The 19,735-nt window shown below is 50.8% G+C and overlaps 1 protein-coding gene across 1 annotated transcript in view; it reads left to right on the top strand.

Moving 5' to 3' along the window:
* B4GALNT3 (beta-1,4-N-acetyl-galactosaminyltransferase 3) overlaps positions 1 to 19,735 on the top strand; it is a 67,564-nt gene that overhangs the window by 34,645 nt on the left and 13,184 nt on the right. The window contains exons 2-10 of the mRNA XM_063318792.1: positions 6,511 to 6,614; positions 7,255 to 7,332; positions 14,788 to 14,883; positions 15,399 to 15,489; positions 16,374 to 16,474; positions 16,825 to 16,892; positions 17,448 to 17,526; positions 17,956 to 18,022; positions 19,515 to 19,658. Coding sequence (XP_063174862.1) covers positions 6,511 to 6,614; positions 7,255 to 7,332; positions 14,788 to 14,883; positions 15,399 to 15,489; positions 16,374 to 16,474; positions 16,825 to 16,892; positions 17,448 to 17,526; positions 17,956 to 18,022; positions 19,515 to 19,658 — 828 coding nt within the window. The remainder of the gene's footprint in view (positions 1 to 6,510; positions 6,615 to 7,254; positions 7,333 to 14,787; positions 14,884 to 15,398; positions 15,490 to 16,373; positions 16,475 to 16,824; positions 16,893 to 17,447; positions 17,527 to 17,955; positions 18,023 to 19,514; positions 19,659 to 19,735) is intronic.

Below are 19,735 nucleotides of genomic sequence, written 5' to 3'. Positions count from 1 at the left end.
TTCGTCTTGTTCCCGAGTGCAGCGCTTTGCCTTTTCCTCTGTCATGCTGCATGTACTTTTAGTGTTCTGCAGATTATCATCGGAGTTTGCAAACTCACAGACAGCAGGGCCATGCAGTTTGACAAAGCAGTGGATCAGAGTTGTAACTGGAGGAAGAATGGAGTCATTTATGTCTGCACACACGGTCTCTAACTTGTGATTTATCCCTGGAGAACGTCAGCAATTGTATTTGCAGGGTTCTGCACTAACCAGAAATGGAAAGGTTTGCAGGCCTCCCTCTGTAACACCAAGTTTCATAACTTCTTGAATCCTTTCAACTCCAGGAGTGTTCTGATCTTGATCTGAGGGCAAGGAGTTCACTTTTTACTGCCTATGCCTTTTAATGACTTAAATAAGTAACCAGAGAGACTCTCTTGGCCTGGCTCTACCCTTGAATGATTTTTTTTTTTTTTTTGGTAGTTTCTCTGGCCCCTTGTCTGTGATTTATGACTTGACCTAACCTTCACTCACCCCTATGGCCAGAAACCATTGACTTTTCCTTGTCACGTTATCCTTCCCCCACGTCTCTGTTTTCAGGAGGTCAGTTTCCACCTCGTCTTTATGCTTTGTACACTTGGTGTTGTGAGGCTGCATACATGTGTGGGTAGATCAGGAGGTGGGTGTTGCTTCCCCCTACAGCACGGCGCTAGCAGTGGGGGTTTGTTCTGGTCAGGATGTGTGAAAGACATGTCAAACTCTCTAATTCCCCTCTTCCTCGGAGCACGATGCAGCGCTGCCTTGGACAGGTGATAAGAAGATGGCTGCTACCAGGCTGCAAATGGGAAACTATGATGCCTGGGGTGCAGCTTGTCCCCAGGATCTCACTGGACAGAAATATTTGGTTGCTGGACCACAGCCTCCCTTGCCCGGCGCACCCAGCATCATGTGGCGAGGTGAAGGCACTCCCAGTGCGCTGCCCGTGTGAGTGCGGTATAATCTAAATGGGATTTACTGGGGCAGGAGATAGAGGCGTGAGGTGCATGTTCAGGGCAGGAGGCTTGATGCATATGCCTGTGAGAGACTGCATGGCTCCCTGACTTGAACTTCTATGTCACGTTCAGTTTCAAGCAACCTTCCTCAATATCTTTTGGACTAGTATGTTTTCAAGGCAACTAATGGTAATATTTGGGGGTATTGGATAGTGCACCTGCATACCTGTTCAGCCAGGAAAAATAATACTGGGAGAGGCCTCAAATCACATTGAAGTCCCTTGGGATGAGAGCAAGTTGAAAAAAAAATCAACCAGGATGACAGGAGAAATAAGACTGTCCAAGAGAGAGTTGAAACACCATGCCATGTTGAGGGGTCTGTGGGCACTGCGGGTAATGAAGAACAAATCTCTGCTTCACGCCTGCCAGTTTTTCCTTGCCCCGTCCCTACAACAAAAGAGGAGGACAGGGCTGGATCAGGAGGAAAACACTTTTCGTGGAAACTAGCCTGCGGACCTGCTGTTTCCTGAGGCTGCCGAGTGGAATCATTTAGCAGGGTTACAAAAGGGCTGGATAGCATATGGGCATTAATAGCATTTGCAGCTATGTAAGCAGCAGTAACAACAGCAGGGAAATCAAGTCTCATCCTTCAGAGGGGAAGCTGATCACCTGAGTGGGTCTGGGATTTCCCCCTTGCACAAGTGCCAGGTACCTTCACAGACTAATTGAAATGTCGGGTGCCGGCTGGGGCCAGGGGCAGGACAGTGGCTTGATAGATCTAATCTCCAAACCCACAGAGCAGCTCTGGTCACACTCCTGCCCCGAGGCCTGATAGCTCCCCGGGTACCGCTATCTGTTATCTCTGGCTGCGGCTTTCTGCTTTTATAGGTTTTTATTTTTAGTTTTTTTTTTTTTTCTCTTGAGTCAGGCTTCAAGTGCATTGCTCTGGCAGAGTCATAACTGCTGGGTGAGATCTCCCCGTCACCGCTTGCTGCTCCTGCAGCTTCCTTTTCTGACTTTTAACTTGAGGGCAGTAAAAGACATAGCTGAGAAGAGGCAGACATGCCCCTGGGCTCTGAGCGGACCCAAAGCAAGAAACATCTTCGTCTTATTTCCTCTTGTTACAGCTTTTCTGCCCCTTAACAGTGGGTCTTCTTGCTCTGCGGGAGACTGCCCCCAGACCGGCTGCCTCTTGCAGGAGTTTGTGCTCTGTGACACAACGTCTGTCTTAGCCTTCTCTTCAGCCTCTTTTCCTTTTCTTTGTGTCCTCCTGCCTCTAATTCCAGAAGTGAGCTCAAGTCTTGAGGGCTTCCTGTCTGAAATCCAAAAGGGGCAGCTGAAGCTCAGCCCCAGCAGGCATTTGAGTCCTCAGCAGGCAGCTGCCAGCCTGCCTGATGGGAACAGGGAGAAAAAGGACCTCTTTTCCCCAAAGAACCACCACCCTCACCTTCCTGCTCTCCTGCTCTCTGCTTGGAGAAAAGAGAGTCGTTGCCATGAATCTGTCTGCTCTTCTGCTCCTCCACAGTGCCTTTGAGAACATCTCCTTGCTCATCAGGTCCCTCTTGGCACAAAATCATACAAATCTCCCCATCCATGATGCTCTGGCACCAGCTGCATCTTTGCAGTCAGGGCTGGCAAAAAGGCAGGTTTGAGGTCACACCATGTGTGGTATAACCATGGGCCGCTGGAAGTATGGGTGCTGCTCCACCCTGGCTGCTGGGGTCTGCTGTGGTGCTTGTGTGGCAAGCTAGCCCATCAGAAAGCCCATGTGCCTTTCTTTTTCTGGGCTGGATTTTGGGTGAGTCACAGCCCTGAACTGTCTGTTGCAGCCGTGGAAAGGCTGGTCCTCATGCCAAGGAGGGGGAGTGTATGACAGCAAGGCTGGCTGCCGCTTCTGGCAAGCTGTGCCTGCACCAGGGTTGCCTCCCTTGGAGGTGTTCGGGGTGAAAAAATAGCCTTGGAAAACAACTGTTGTGCTTCGGGAAGTGATGGGAGGTAAATACCCAGAGGAGAGAAAGGCCAGGCATTGGCTGGTACGTCTGTCTGACAGGCTAATGGCAACAAAGCCTGGCCCAACATCTTCAGCTATTCATCTGGCTGTGGGACAGGCTCTTCCCAAGCCTTTGATTTCTGCCTTTACAGTTTTTTGCCTTTTCTGATCCCAACCAGAACCAGGTTTGTAGAGGGGCTGGAGCAAAACCATCAAAGCTAATAGTTCTGGCATTCCCTCTTAGTAATACTGAAGTGTTTGCTGAGGTATTTTAGTTCCTGCCTACTCCTTTTTTTCCAGGTGTATTCTTTTTGACTTAAATAGCCATCAAGAAAGTGCTCCAGCATCTGGGCTGCTGTGCAGAGCTGATGGAGACCTCAAGGACAGGTAGAACCTGTGGTGAACGACCTTGCTCTGGTGCTCTTCAGACAGAGCAGTGGATGTAGCTGCAGGGCTCTGCTCTCTGGCTGTCGCGCAGGAGAGGATACCTGCAAGGTGATGTCTTGAATCCCGTGGCATGTGCTGGGGACAAAACCTTCAATATGTCCTCAATCAGCAGCTGGCCTCGGCAGGTCTTCTGGCTACAGGAAGCTGGAGGAGCTCTGTCTCTTTTCTATAGCTCCTTCCCTCCTCCTAGTGAGGAACGCATGTGCAAAGCCAGGTTCTTTTCCAAGGGTGCCCCATGAAGATCCCCAGGGAAAAGACGGTCTTTTGGAGAGGAACTGGAGCACCAAGAACTTTCTCTGAGGGGAGTGAGTGTTTATCCCATTATTTTCTGGAAATAATTTCCTACCACATTGGGGAATTAGCCTGCCAGAGTACAAATTACCCAGCAAGGAAATCACTACCTCCAGATTAACTCCTAGCTGTTTTGTCTCTTCCGTGTTTGGCTGATGTAAGTGTTAGGTAAATATTTGTACAACGCAGAGAATTGCCACGCTTTCTTCTCTTTTCCAAGGGTCAGAGAAATGTCAGCTGTTGGCACTGGTGTGCAGCCGGGCTTCTGTATTTGCTGCGAGGCGGGCTCCATGCCAGCCGTGCGCAGGAACCAAAGCGCAGACAAGCCCTGGAGTCGCCACTGTGGAGCAGCCGGCTGTGGTGGCCAGCATCCTCTTCCCAGGAGAGGCTGGCTCCCAGCGCTTCGTCCTGAGCTTGTTCCGCAGAGAAGTGAAATCCTGAGTTTAACAATGAAACCAAATAATCTCTCCCCGCTTCCCAAAAGAAAAAAACCTACTTCTCTTGGTGTCCCCTCTCAGTGAATCACTGAATCGACTTTTGCTGCTGTTTTTTTATTTTATTCCTGTTTTACTAGGTTTCTCTCTAATTTAGCCAGTCACACTCTTCTGGGTCTCTCCTCTGAAAAAGTGTGCTCCCCTCTCCCACTAGTACAATGAGCCCTTGAAGCAGTGAGTGATGAATTTCATGCAAATAACAAAGTCCCATTGCGAGTGGGGCCGTGCGTCCTGCTGCAGGACACTCAGGAACCGTGGCTCCTGCCTCGTTGCTCTGAATGAGGCGGAAGCTCACCAGTAATACATTATTTTATGTGAAGACACAGTCCCTGAAGCGCGAGATGTGCTTAGCTGCATTAATCAGTAGATTACTCACCCAGAGTGTCTGAAAAATCTTCTGCAGAAGGTAAATGTCGATATTTTTAGTCATAGACTTAAACCTGTAGCTTCAGATCAGAATCCAGGGGTGGGAAGACCTAGACCAGAAGTTTGTGGCTGTTCAGCATCTAACAGGGCCTGAATGAAACCCACACATTGAAGCCAACACTCATGTCAAGAAAACAAAACACTCTAGTTGCCTCTGAGTCTTATCTCTCAGTTGCATTTCCAACTACTTACTTTCACATTTTCCACATCTCTTGCGCTTTCTTTTCATTAATTGTCCTTTTTTTTTTTCACCACGTCATAGGAGGCAGCTTCAACATCTTTGCCTTCTACTCACCTCTGCCAGACCCCGCAGCACCCATATTCAGAACCAAGTAGACACAGAGTTTTGCAACCCTGTTTGTAGGTGCAGTAGAGGACAAGAGCTTAGCACGGACAGGGGCAGGGATCTCTCCAAGGGTCGTTGGTGAATTCTAGTTCCTGGGGTTGTTTTGGATTCACCTTGGCCTCTACGTAGCTCAGAGATGTTTTGGAGCTGATCTGAGTCACTTGGCTTATAAATACCCCGACCAAAGCAAACTGATGGAGCACGCTCCTACTTATGCCACAGTGAGTCTCCTTTGCTGCTGGGCTGGGTGGGCAGGGTGAAGGGGTGAAGATGGGCGGGTAGGGTGAAGATGGGTATGCTGGCCCCAAAACAGTAGAGGTTTCCCAAGCAGTGGGCTGTGCTGCCCCCGCAGAGCATGTCGCTGCCCGTTCTGGCTGCAGGAGCAGTGCAGAGGGCTCAGACCATTCGTCTCAGTGCTCGGACTTGAAGCTGGCAGGATGGTTCCCTTTTTATACCAAGGCAGCCAACTCCTTGGGACCTCCTAGAGCTTTGGGGATGATTTCCGTTGTTAAAGAAAATGGGCAGAGAGTCTGGCTCTGCTCCCGTGGATGTTAAGCTGGTCTGCCACCAGCCTGGGAGAAGCAAGTGCTTGCGGGGGTTTTGGCAATCGCTCTCTTCACAATTAAGCTATCATGCAGCGTGGGCACAGCGCTGAGCTGCTGGCAGCTTGGTTAGTTGCTGACTCAATCCCAAAATGTTTAGCAGATCTGAAAACCGCATAGTGTGAGCCACCGTAACACTGCTGGGAGGCGTGAGCTCTGCTCACCAGCGCTGTCTTGTTAGTGATGCGGACGGCAGTTATGGATAGCCACAAGGTTATGCTGCGTCTGCTCGTCTTTGTCCCTTCTAAGCCCGGGAGGCCAACGGAGCCATAGAAGGAAACCAAAATTGATCCTGGCTCGTGGATCGAGCAGGCTGGGAGGGATGGGGGTGTCAAATGAAGTCGCTTTGAGCCTGGAAGCTGACTTTACTTAAATAGCAACATCCTCAACCGCACCACTGCTAATATTTTAGGCATTACAGCTGAATGTCCCATCAGATGCATTCTTTGCTGTAATTTCCTTCAAGAAAAGAAGATTGAAAGCTTTTATTGTGCAAATAGGTGCATATTCAGGATAATGTTCTTTTGATGGTTAAACTAGTTAGTAATCTGGTTATTGTCTTACTTATTTTTGTTTGGAATTGCTAATTAAAAAAAATTGATGTTCTTTAGTTTGACCAACGAGATTATCTGGGGGATCCCCAAAGAGGTTCCCAGTACTGTGGTGATTAATGGAATCTCTGACATGTATTTTAGAACTATGATGAATCTTTAATATAACAAATTAATAAGGAGGAGGGAAGAGCTTTTAAGGAAGACAAAGCCAATTTCTTTCTCTGTGTCAGTGTGCCAACTTTGAGTAACGTAAACAGCTCCTGGTCTCTGCTGGACCGTTCCAGAGTGTTAGAGGTCTCTCAGCCCTGTAAAGGACCAGTTTGTTCTGGTAACTGCTGCAGCTTCTTTTTTTAGCCTGTACTCTGACATCTCTTTCTGTTTTCTCTGCGCAGGATACGAAAGCTGGAGGGAGCTGGCTAAGGCTCTGGCAGACACCAATGTCCCAGGTGGGGACCCAAGCCTTCACTTTTACTATCCACAGAAGCTGGGACACCAGGTGAGGAGGCTTGGAATGTCTTCTGAACATTTCAAAGGGCAGACCGTCCTTTCTGATGCTGGCCCCAAGAGACAGTTCTCTCTTCACGCAGGAAAGAGAGCATGCCACAGGGCAAAATGCAAGCTGACTCACAGCAATGTGGATGTACAATGATTTCACTGTACTCAATTAAGTTATTTTAGGTATACTAAGCCGCAGCAGCGGGCTGAAGCTGGCTGGGTATGTGGCACAGGAAGGTAGCACTAAGGAGGGAGCCTGTAGGTCTCTATTGAAGCACATCTCGGTACTGTTGCCTGAAGGAAATGTTGGAAGAACTATTGCGTGGACCTTTTTGAAACAAGGATAGGAAAAAATAAAAAGGGAGAATGACCTAAGTTTTAACTCTGTGCTAGCAGACAGTTATAAAGTGCTCGTGTCCTTTCCCTTCAGTAGCTCACGATGGAGATTTGCTGTCAGTAAATCCAGGGAGCATTTTCACCCCACTATGGCCATGAAAGCTGGCCTGTCCTTTGGAAAGGGAGCTTGGGAACGTGCTTTCTTTCTCACATGTTCTTGTGACCAGGTTTGAGCCCTCTTGTGTAAGTGCCAGTGCTGGGTCATTTGTCAGGTTATTTGGACTTTTTCTCTACTTGTATTTCAGAACCAAGAGCTGCAAAGAGGTGGGAGGAATAAATCGAATTATGCAGCTGTGGACAACCCTGTCCCATGGATGCCAGAGGTGGGTGCCTTCCTTCATCGTTTTTGATTAGACTGCTGTAGCTAGAGACCTGTGCGGTGATAACAGACGGTAGGGACCTCTGCCTGGAAATTCTCTTGCTTCACTAGAAGTTCATTCCCTATCACCCTTTCCTGGCTTAATGGCACTTACAGACCTGAGTAATCATCTGGAAAGACAAGAGTGTCCAGATTCCTGATAATTTGTGGTGTCCACCAGCCATCAAGGCACCAAGCACCCACCCATAATTCCCTGAAGCCTGCTACCTTCCTGAAAGGTGAAGTTTATTCAGGGCTGGGACTGCATAGAGCCAAGCATTCAACAAGCAAATACACAACCGTGGCATGCAGAAGTGTCACACTCTGCAAATGCTCTGGCATTTGCTTGCCATCAAACCCCTTTGTGTCATACCTAGAGATTTCTCCACTTCAGTGACACTTCTGATGAACAGAGACCTTCTCTGGTGACCCCTGAAGACTGGGGTAAACATTCCCTTTTGTTTCCTTCATGCCTCGTTTATTCTTTCCTCCCCTGTTCCCTTATCTCACCATTCCTTTTCAGATAAGGGAGCAATGTAGCCTGCTGATAATGAGAGGGCCACCAGCCAGGGGGCATTTAGCTAATGGAGTCAGCTTGCTAAAATTCCTCTAGGTGATTAGAGACCTGCACAAATTAGAAGGGCCTCTGCGGCTTCACTGGGGAGGGAGCAGGCTGCTCTCCCTGTGCTCAGGGCAGGAGATGATCAATGGCCGGCAGAAGGAAAGTGCCTCCCTCCAGCCATCGCACTGAGCATTTTAGGTCCCTGCAGCATGAGCTAAAGCTTTCCTGGTGCTGGCTGTTTCACAGTGCCCAGAACCAGACCAGCCCATTGATCTGTTCTGCTGCATCGGCTCTGGCAAGTGCCAGTCCCAGCTGGAGCCTGGGGGCTTCCTCCGGCCACAGGGCCTTGCAGGCAGCGGGCAGGCAGGGCTGCCTCCTGGGTGAGCAGCTGCGGGCGAGGGACCAGCGGGGTGTCGGGGCTAGGACTGCTGCTGCTCACAGGGACAACACAGAGCATTTACTGCTCCCCTCTCCCACGGCACCAGGTGATACAGGTTCTGCCTGGCATCCCTCAGCTTCTCTGAGGTTTTGCCTGATGTCTCTGATCCCCTCCTTGGTGATTTCTCAAAAGCATGTTAGTTTTGAAACCTGACAGCTGTGGTGTGCAATGAGCCCAGGGAAGTTGTTGAGGGCCATCCCTAGAAGTGTTCAAAGCCAGGCTGGATGGGGCTTTGAGCAATCCGGTCTAGTGGAAGGTCCCTGCCCATGGCAGGGGGATTGGAACAAGATGATCTTTAAGGTCCCTTCCAACCCAAACCATTCTGTGATTCTATGAGCCTTTACTAGGTTAGAAATGCAACCGGGGGGTACGCACTGTGGCTTGGGAGAAGGTACGTCTTTAGCACAGGACTGATCTGCAAAGCCCTCTGCTTGGCTGGTGGGGCACCTTCATGCCCTTGTGTGCCCCAGTTCTGGGCAAGGCACCCACCAGCCTGCAAACCTGCCACCCTGGTGTGATGCTGTCAAGGGGCGAGTGAGTGGAGAGGTGTTCTGGCCAAGGGGAAGGGGTAGGAGTTGAGGTGTGCGGTGCCAGATGGCCCCACACCTGGAAGGGTGCTGCGTGCCTCCTGCCTTGTCCTGCACTGCTCCCTGTTGGGGAGGAGAACTCTGCCAGGTAGCAGGGCTGTTGCCTCAAGACGGGCTGCGTTGGGAGTTTGTGGGTACCCAAGTCCCTGGCTATGCCCTGTGTTAGGTGATGTGCGGCAGATGCACTCTGAGAAGACTTTTGAGTCCCAGGCTGTACGGATACCAGACTGGGGAGCTGGTTTGGATGGCCTTGCCCTACTCAGACTCCCTGCTTTTCTGCCCCATCGGCCCTGCTCTCTGTGAAGCACCTGCCTCCTTCACCAGTTTTCTCTTTGTCTCTATAAAGCAAAGTTTCCTTTGCTGCGGCACTGTCTGTACCCAGAGGGACAGCAGAGCCACCCTGACTGCAAACAGAGGCCAGCGGTTCACCAGTACTAGCTGCAGGAGATGGAGAGGGATCCACGGGCACAGCTCTGTATAGAGCTGTTTGCTGTCCTGTTAACCACTGGCTGAAATTTCTCCTGGCCTGAGGATTAAGTTTTTCTGTAACCCTGCCCAAATTAATTACCCAGGGTCTATGATCCCATTGTGCCCTCCCCACAGCATCTCTAAGAACTTAATTGCAGCCTCATTCCTGGGGTGAGGGGCGGCAGGTTGCCTCTCACAGGTCAGAGAGCTGGGCTTTGTTTGAATAGAGAGTTATATACCTGACAAACATAAATAATTAACAGGGTTGCAGGGTGAGCTGGCAGCCAGCATGGCCAAAAAAGGACAGGTTTCAATTTTCCTCCTTCATCAGGAGATGAAGTCGGCGGTTTCAGTCTTCAGCCTTGGATAATGTGGTGGGAAAGTGTGCCTGTAGGAAATCCCTAATGAAGTTATACCATGCGTATGGGGCAAAGCAGGGTTCAGCCTCACTCCTGGGTTCTTCAAGGTGCCTGTGTAGATGATCCCTACCACCACTGTCCCTTCCAGGCACCAGGGCAAAGTCTTCCAGCTCCCAGCATCACCCACTGCCTCCTCAGGCTGGAGAGAAGTGGGGCGTTTTGTTTCATTGATTCAGCAAGGTTCCCGGCGATCACCAGGGCAAACCTGCGCTGTGGGACCGTGAGTGTCATCGTTTGGCACTGACGTAGGTACGGGGGGAGGATTTTCAGAAATGCGCCTGGTTAGCCTGATTGTTCTCATTTACCTCCGCAAACCCCTCAGTTTGGCTCTGAGAGGAGAAAGGTCTGGGCAACGCTGCGTGGCATTTAAAACGCGTCCCCCCTCTTCATGTCTGCGCAGCTTCAGGACTTCCTCCTTGCTGGAAGGAGGTGTGAGGGATGTCCGGGAGCACAGACCCTTGCAGGCAGCGCCTGCGTAGGTGCTGCGCGAAACCAGAGCGTTGTGCTAGGGCATCCTCCTGCTACCGAACCCACCCCAAGAGGAAGCATCCTTTCCTTAGAGGACTACAAGACAAAGCTATGGCTGCTCGCTCTGTCCCTGCTCACGTCCCTTCCTGGCCGCTCGTGCCCATCAAGTGTCAAGGCTCGGTGGGACAGGGGGGCTTTGTCGCTCACTTGTCTTGATGGATTCCCACAAGTGCCCAGCACGGCAGAGCTTGCAGCGAAGCCCAGCTGCTGGCTGCTGAATGTCACTCAGTCAGGGGAGCTGGGCCAGGCAGGAGGAGGGGCCGCGGCCGCGCTGCGGAGACAGAAGAGTCTTATGAACTCAGGAGTTTCCAGTTGGCAGCACAATGTCGCCTTTCTTCCCTGGCTCAGTCCCTCTCTGTGCCCTGTTTATCATCCCCGGGCGCTGCGCTGCACGCAGCTACGCAGCTGATTTGCCTCCGTGATGCCAAAGCCACCGGGGATTAAATTAGGAAAGACCTCTTTTCTCCATCCTGCTCCAGTTCCAGCGCAGCAGGTCATGTCTCCACTGCTGCAATCCTCCCGGCTTTGCTGCTTGCCCCGGCCTCTGCTGCTGCTTTGCCTTTCTTCCTTGGGCCTCCTTGCTCGGGAGGCACCGCTGGGTGTTTAGTGCCACCCCCCTGGGTGGTTTTGACATGATGGGGTTTGGGCGCGGGAGAGAGGTCTGTGCTCTCTGTGCGCCTGATCCTCCTTTACAACGTGTTTTCCTAGGAGGGGCTGATAATCTAAAATTCCTCACTAGAAGGAAGCGGAAATACCAAAGTCACTTAATCCAAAACCAGGGCTGCAGGCGGGTGTTAATTCAACACGCACGGGGGGAAGGGTCGGCGCTGGGGCTCGGAGCCTGAAGCCGCAGAGGCTGCTGCATCAGCACTGAAGCAAGAGCCCGTCCCAGCTCTCACCTCCCTGCTCTTGTTAAGGTTTGGCTCTCCCTTCCCTCGGCAGCGCTGTCACTTTGTGTCCGTGGTGTTGCGCTCAGGAGGGTACCAGCCTGCCCAGACCTCCTTGGGGAAGAGCAGCTCGTGCTCGCGCCATGCTGACTGTGTCCTTAGTGCATGACCTGTGCCCGTTTTGGATCCGAGCTGAGTTCTTGCAATGCTGCTATTTCAGCAGGCTGGAGATAAGCAACTGGGAGGTGGGGTTGGAATGGGGAGGAAGCCGAGGGCCAGTAGGAGCCCTCTAAATGGGAAGGCTCAGACCACGTAATACCAGCTCCCACTGAAAGCCCAGACTCTTGGCTTCTATTCCTGGTTCTGGCCAAATCAGTCTATCCAAAATTCTCAAAGCAGGTGTTTTTAAGGGGAGAAGGGGAACTTAGCTTGTTGCTTACTGGGTCCTAAATTTCCAGCCCTTTGAAAATCAGGGCCAGGTAGCTCCAAGCTGGGAAGTCAAATGCAGTAGCCATGTTTTAGAAAGTCCATCAAGATTTCTCAGGAGCTGTGTGCATGAGTTGTGAACGATGGTGCCGTTTATCTATCGCTACAATCTGCAAAAGCCCCAAGCAGGGGATTTTTACTGCATGTTCCAGAGGAGGCCCAAATAGCAAACAGAGGAATTTCTCAGCTGCCTGCAATGGGCAGCCATGAGTTGAATTGGAGGGACGGAGGTGATAGGGTTTCAAAACAGCTGCTGCTCTGATGACTTGTGGGGACCTAAAATTAAAGCCCAGCTCAGTTTTCAGTCCCAGAGTAGCGCTTTGGGCAGCCAGCACTTATCTGTCAATAATGTTCTTCTTTTCCCTTTCAGAGGAAGCAGAGAGTAACTTACGCTGCTGTAGTGCAGGAGAAAATGTGTTGCTTTAGAAAAGACTCTGAAACCACATGCAAGAAATGCTTATTATTTACCAGTTAATTATTTCTAATAGCTGTGAGTGCAGGAAAGTGAAGCAATCTCATTACCTCCTTCTAGAATCTCCTCTCAGGTGGCTTTGTAAAGACTTTGGAGACAGGAGTGTCAGGCTAGAAATCTCAGGGACCATCTCTTAGAGCATTGATGGAGCATCTAGTATGGTGGTGTCTGCCTGATTTTTTACTAGGCTGCCCTCTCTTGGGCAGGCTTGATGAGGCTCTGAGCAATCTGATCTAGTTAAAGGTGTCCCTGCTTACTGCAGGGTGGTTGGACTAGATGACCTTTACAGGTCCCTTTCAACCCAACAGATTCTGTGGTTCTATGATTCTCTCCCTAATACTGCCAAACTCTACAGTGAAGTATAGCATTAGAATGGGAGTGGTCCAGGTTTCCTCTGCAAACATCTGAGCAAGTCTAGCCACTCTTTTTGGACTTCCCTCATAGAGATCTGGTTTGGCATTTGGGCTACCCCATGCCAAAGCCAGCCCAGCTCTGTTGCAGTCCTGAGCCCCCAGAGCATTCCCTGGGTCTGTCTTTGCCAGGAGGGGACTGCAGCACCAGCCTCTCCACAGTGTGGGAGTGTTGTGCTACATTTTGGTAGAGATCTGAGCCTGCTATCTGCAGAGTGCGAGCAGCTCTCTAAGAAGAAAAACCAGCATCACTGGATAGCAGCAGACTGCCGTAAGACTCCGTTTCTGGCAGTGACTCGCTGTGGGAGCCCAGCCTGTTCACCTCAGTTCATGTTCCACAAGAAACAGCAATTGTCATTATTTGATTTGACTGAGAAAAGTAGTGTAAGACCCTTGAGTGTGAACCTGGGTTTGGCCAAGGGGCATGGGACTGCCCGGCAATTACATTCCAATTCAGTGTTTGTCACACTTGCCGTGATTTATGTGTACTGCAAGACCTTACAGAGTCCCAGGTTTCTCTTGGCTGCATCCATCACCCTGAGCCCTCTGCATAGTTCCTCTCTGATTTTGTGCAGCACCACTCTGGGGAATTACATCCACTTTGTCTCACTGCTTTTCCTCTTGCCTGATGGGCAGAATCCAGGCTGAGGGATGTCCGCAGAGGAGGAAAGAAGAGGAGGTGGTAGCCGGGGACAACATGGGCTTGCAGACATCAGTCAAGTCCTGGCAGTGCAGACACTAGTGAGAGAGGGCTGACGAGAGACCACTCAAGAACAGCAGTGGTTGTGAATGTGTTTTGCCTGGCACACAGAGATGGTTTTCACGTGCATGACTAAAGCCCACAGCTCGCAAGGAGCATTACTGCATGAGCTGGTGCCAGGCCAAGTCTGCTCTGCGTCCTTCCTTCAAGCCATGGTTTATTACAAAACGAAACCCCAACCCGCTATCCTGGGAAGATTAACTAACTCTGTGAAGCAGTTTCTCTGCCAGGAGCGCACAGAGGGGTTGGGCCCTCCTTCACGGTGCTGCTTCAGCCCTGCTAGAGACTCCCCAGCGAAAACTAAGAATTTGCTGCCATCTGTAGACGTTTGGGTGCTGTTCCAGCAGTTTCCCCAGCCCTGCTCGCACAGCCCTTATATAGGCAAGACAGCCGCGGCAAAACCTCCCCAGTCCCAATGCAACCTATTCCTTTCTTCAGTGTTTCCCCATCTAAGGTAACTTCTACAATCTCCAGCTTATTTATTCTCTGCTGTTGGATGCTGGTCCTGCAAGGAGGGTTTCAGCATCCAGCTCCACTGGTTGCAGGCAAAGAGCTCGGTCCTCCCTTCTAAATGGCTCTGACAAAAACAAAGGCTGTGCCTTGAGGAGCGTATCGCTGAAATCCCACGGCGGTCAGCAAGTTTTTCCCAGGAAAGCTGTGCTCCAGGTCTCCACTGGGCACTGACAGCCTCTCCTGGCAGGGCTGGCTGGGTAGCGGGAACACCCACCCGTACCTGGACACCCATGCTGTCCAGGAGGGAACCCTGGCTTCCCCTGGCATTTCTGTGCCTCTGCAGGCATGCAGAGGCCATGCTGCCCACTGACCTGCTTGCACTGCTGCTCTCCACCCTGCTGAGCCCCCATCTCCCTGTCCCCACTGTCCTCCATGAGCTTTACCTTGCAGACATGCTTTGAGAAGGTCATCTGCCATCACCGCTCCCTAGGGTGTTCTCTCTTCCTCGGGTTAGGAAAATAGCCCTAAATGGTGAGGGAGTCCAGAACACCACCTTGGAGGGCATAAGACCCTACACTCTCTTTGCTTGGTCATGGGGGGTGCTATTTGCCACCCTACAAGGTGTCCCACACCATGACCTCAGAGCACAGCTCTCTGGTTAAACACCTCCTTGATGGAGCAAAATGAAGTGAACCCTGGTCACTTAACTGAGATGTCACAGTTCCCTAGTGCCATTCAGATTGTCACCTGTGCCAACCCCAAACTCTCAGCAGATGAGAAACAGGGGTTTGGAGCCATGTCTCCTGCAGACCAGCCTGTCACAGCAGCGGCATCTTCCTTTGCTGTCACAAGTGCTCCAGTCCCGGGGCCATGACCAAGGTTGGCAGAACAGGGGAGGGACGCAGGGGAGGGACACAACAATTCATGGTGTCCCACTTCTGCCCCCCAGTTCCAGGGCCAGGCCAATCTGCACGTGTTCGAGGACTGGTGCGGCAGCTCCACTGAGCAGCTCAGGAAAAACCTCCACTTCCCCCTCTTCCCCCATGTGAGTAAGACCGCAACACCCTCTGTCCCACACTTCCCATCTCTGCTTCCCAGCTGTATCGCCCCTGCTCCCTTCACATCCTGTCCCCATCCCTCTCCATCACCTCCTCTGTCCTCCTGCTGAGGGAGTAGGAAGCTTTCACAAGGGTTCCACGGTAGCAGCTCTTCTGCTGCATGGGGGAGGCTCATTTTACCCCTGCTGCTCTGCCAGGTCTCGGACAAGGGGTGAATGAGCCCTGTATGTGGTGCTGTCCCTTCAAGTGGCTAGGGAACGCCACGTCCTGTCCCCACCATCCCACCGGCATCCCCCATGCAGCTCTCCCCTCCTCAGTAGCACTTGCCCCAGTTTGTCTCTCACCTCGCCCCCTCTTTCCCTCTGCCTTTTCCAGACATCTCCTCCTAGAGGAAACCTCATACTTCCCTCTACCAACCTGTCCCAGGATTTTTGCGTTCCCCCTTGTTCCTGTCACATCTAATTATTTTTATTGGTTTTTTTTTTTTCTTCATCTACTTCAGACACGAACTACACTGAAGAAGCTGGCTGTGTCCCCAAAATGGACCAATTATGGTCTCCGGATATTTGGCTACCTGCATCCTTTCACTGACGGTGAGGGCTCTGAGGCTGCTGTGCCACCACTCGTGTCTCTTCTCACCTGCCCCTCCCTCCCCTCCTGATAATGGACACTGGTACCTTCACCCCAGCAAGGCCAACGCCAGGTCCCTTGCTGGCCCAGCTAGCTGTGCGTGACGGGCTGTGGCCTTGGCATGGGTAAAACACATCTGCCTCCCCTGTAGGGTGGAAATGAAAAGCACAGAAGAAAACAGATGGGAAGTGCTAGATAAAAAACAATGCTGTCATGAATGCGCAGCCCCATGGCGTGTACGTGGGCATGAGCAATCCCCCAGCTTTTCCTCTCTCCCTCGCATGCGCAGGACCGTACATGACATCATTTATGTTCCTGCTGCTCCCTGGGTGCATGAATGCCATCTGACAGCAGCTGACATCTGTATCGCCCAGCTGCATGCTTTTGCCTGGAGCAGCCTGCTAGCACTCACCCACGTTTTCTGGTCCCCTGGCCCTCAACTGCCATCTCTGTAACCCCAGCCAGAACAGAGAGACTCAAGCACCTCTGTCTCCCTTCATGGCTCCATGTGCACGTTCCTTCATCCAAACGCAGCTTCTCACACAAAAATTTGCTCTGGAAACAAAAGGGGAGGCAGGGAGACTTTGCATCGACTTCTAAGCTTTCCAAGGTAGATGTCAGGTGAAGCCAGTGCGGGAGGGATAGTTGCATCTGTAAAGTTTTGTTTTCAATCACAGCAGAGCTAGAGAATTCAGAGAAGGTCAAAGGGGTGGCGGTGGTAATATCAAAAGGGAAGGTATAGTCTCACCAGGAAAAAGGGTGAAGACAGCGTTTTAGAGGAGCAGAATCCGTTTTGTACGCAAGCCCTTACCCCAGAGTCCTACTTATTCCCTCCATCTCTCGACAGGGGAGTTTCAGTTTGCCATTGCTGCGGATGACAATGCTGAGTTCTGGCTGAGTCCAGATGAAAAGACCTCTGGTCTCCAGCTGCTGGCCAGTGTAGGCAAGGTACAGTGCATGCTGCATGGCTTCTTCCATCAAGGCTTTAATGTTTCTGTGGGGATGGGGACCTTCCTGTCTCACATACTTCCTTGGATTACCCAAGTTTCTTTTCCTGCCCAACTACAGACAACACCACAGATGCCAGATGGGTACGACATACCTTAAACCAGCTACATGTTGGTGGTGCTGTTGGGAGCCCCACGTTCATGATTAAGGGACTTAAATCTGTTCACAGGTCGTGGATCTCACAGACAACTTACCAGGAGGAGTAGCTCAATTTTCCCGCTTCATCACTCCCAGCGCAGTAACCAGGGAAGAAACTCATCTTAACTAGAGCATTTTCTGTCTCTTCACAGACAGGGAAGGAGTGGACCGCGCCAGGGGAGTTTGGGAAATTTCACAGCCAGCAGTCAAAGATGGTGAGGTGAGTGAGCAGGGCCCCTCTCTCCCAGCCATCTTTGCACATGGCCAGGAAATCACAAGGACAAGGAAAAGGAACCCAGGCTTGTTCTGAAGAATTTAGCAATATAGAGAAAGGGATTAGTCTGGGATATCGCCAAAGCTGAAGTGACACATCCGTACCTGTGCCAGTTGCTTTGCTGATTTACTGCAGGAATGCAACACTGACTTTTTCTTCCCTGGAGGAAGCAGCCACCAGCAGATCCAGACTCCTCTATATGAACTGTATCCCGAGCTTCCTGCCTTGGAACTGGCCAGGATTCACAGAGGCCAAAACCCAGCAGGCAAGACTGAAAGGGAGTTATTCAGAATTTAACTGAGAAGGGTCTGGAGTGCTCCAGGTGCACAAGGGAAGCTACCTATCTCGCTGTCAGCATCTGGATTTTCTTGGCAGTCCTAACCCTGCTCAAGCTGAGAATTAGGTTGTTTCATGGGTGGGGTTTCTCTCCACTCATTGTCTGCTGACAAGCGAAGAAATGTTCCTTAATGCTTTTGGTGACAGACACGTTTTTCTTCACAGGTTGTCAGCTGCAGGCAGGTACTATTTTGAGGTGCTGCACAAGCAGGATGACAGAGGAACAGACCATGTGGAAGTAGCAGTGAGTCTGTGCAAATGGCCGTGCTGTATATGCATCCCCGTAGTGCTCAGGAATGATATTTGTTAATGATTTCCCTCCTTTCCCAGCCCCCAGTTCCTCTTTGCATGGGTATCTAATCCCTTCCAGAGCTCTTACCTACTTCTTTGTGGGATTGTCCTGGCCACATGTCAGGGCTCTTTCCTCTGCTTGCTTGGGATAGTTCTGCCCTCTCCAGTCTCTGTTGCAGCACTTTGTCCTTTCCTGCTTTGGATGTGTCCTGGGGGATCTCAGCTCATTCCCAGTCTTTTGCTGCTAGATAAACTCGGTCATAGTAAGGAGAAAGAGGAAGCTGCGAGCCCATCTGGTGAAAAAACATCTTGTGCCTGTTCCTTTTGTTCAGGCTTGATTAACTCCATAAGCACTTCATTTTAATGTGTTTCTCTGTTCCAGTGGAGGCTGAATGACCCAGAAGCGAAGTTCAAAGTCATTGACTCCCAATACCTCTCTCTTTATGCTAGTAAGTATCCTCACCACAGATTTCCCTGAGCATCTCCCCATTCTTCCCAAACATATCAGTGGAGTTTCACCATGAATCATAGTCTAGGCAGGCAAATACCATGCGTACAGATCATTACAAAAAAAAAAGAAGTGGAGACAGGTCAGGAGAGAGATCTCTGGGCTCATTATTAAATATAAGAGAATTGGAAGTAGGATTGGAACATTATTTCAGGGAAATCTAGAGGCAGTGAGGAAGGGCAGAGCGGAGAGGCTGCAAGCGTGAGAACTGTTCCAGATGTGAGAGTAACACGGGATGGAGGTTGCCTGCAGAGAACTCAGGGGAACGTGAGGCCCATAACATGGGAGCTGTGGGGGTGCGCTGGCAGCTGGACATGACCAGGGAGAAGGGGCCACTGTGTTACTTCCAGGAGATTTCAATCTGTGCGGTGGACACAATGGGATACACTAGTGATACTGGGGGATGCTGCTTTCTTCTGTATCAGTCTCAAGTCTCTTCAAGTTGCCGCTGGATCGCAGCAAGCACATCAGCCCATTTCCTCCTGTTTTATAAACCCATCTTAGCACATCAACTGACTCCTTTATCAGTTAAGGAGCTCCTTAGTCCTGTTTACCCTTATCTAGCTTTGTCAGTATTGCTTTCTGCTGCCAGCTTCCCCCTTTCCATATCTACCACTGTTGCCTTACAATATCTCTGGGCTTTTTGTCTTGCCAACACTTTTGCCCATGGAATACTCCCTGATGTAATCGAGACATCTGTTTGCTGTATCTTGGATCGCAACCTGCTGCTGTGTTTTCTGAAACCTGCCATTTGGCCAGGACTAGGCTTTCCATTAGTCTTCTGTCTCCATCCTTTTTCCTTCTGCTCTTGTCTTCTTATTAATTCCCTGTAGAAAGGAAGACTCAAATCCCAAAAGATCCCTTTGTGGCTGGGCACGGTGCTACAGTCTCATCTTTATCTGGTATCTTCTGCCCATACTGTGTTTCCTTCTGCCATGTCAGCCTCTGGTTGTATCACATGTCATCCCTTTCCTTATGGGTTCCCATGTTGTTTAGTACCCAAAAGTTGCTGAGAGTAATCCCAGTGCCCTTGGCAGCATGTTGCCTTTCCCTCCTGGATATTTATTCAGTTCTCCTCATCTCAGAGTAAGATCCATGGAGACATGAAGTCCTTGGGCAGCAGCACCCAAGAAAAAATGTAACCAATAGCCAGTCTTGAATTTAAGCTTCCCATTGCTCCTGGCCTCCATTCTCCTGCTGAAGCATCGTCCTCCTCAGCCACTGAAGGACTCACCCCTTTTCCTCCTTTTCTAGCACAGGCGAAAGCTCTGCTCCTCAAGTTTCTCCTCCTTTTCATCTTGTCTATCTCCTTTTAAAATGAATTTAATGCTAATAATGCTGTTTGGAAAAGGCTGACACTGGGGAAGGGCATTTTTGGGGACAAGGGATGAATTAGCCCTTCCTCCCCCTTGCGTTCTCTCTCTGGTTTCTAGATGAGACACTTTTAAAGATGGATGAGGTTGGGCATATCCCGCAGACATTGGCCAGTCACACGAGCCGGCCTGCTGACAGCGCAGGCAGCAAGGCGCACCCAGCTGACATGTTGAAGCCTGACCCCCGGGACACTCTTTACAAAGGTAAGACTTGCAAAGCACTCGAGGAGGGAGCTGCAGCCTGTCACAGCACGTGCAGTAGCACAGCCGAGAAAAATTGC

Source organism: Chroicocephalus ridibundus, chromosome 1, assembly GCF_963924245.1.
Source record: "Chroicocephalus ridibundus chromosome 1, bChrRid1.1, whole genome shotgun sequence".
In the NCBI taxonomy this organism is placed as follows: domain Eukaryota; kingdom Metazoa; phylum Chordata; class Aves; order Charadriiformes; family Laridae; genus Chroicocephalus; species Chroicocephalus ridibundus.
This window is presented reverse-complemented; position numbering and strand designations above follow the sequence as displayed.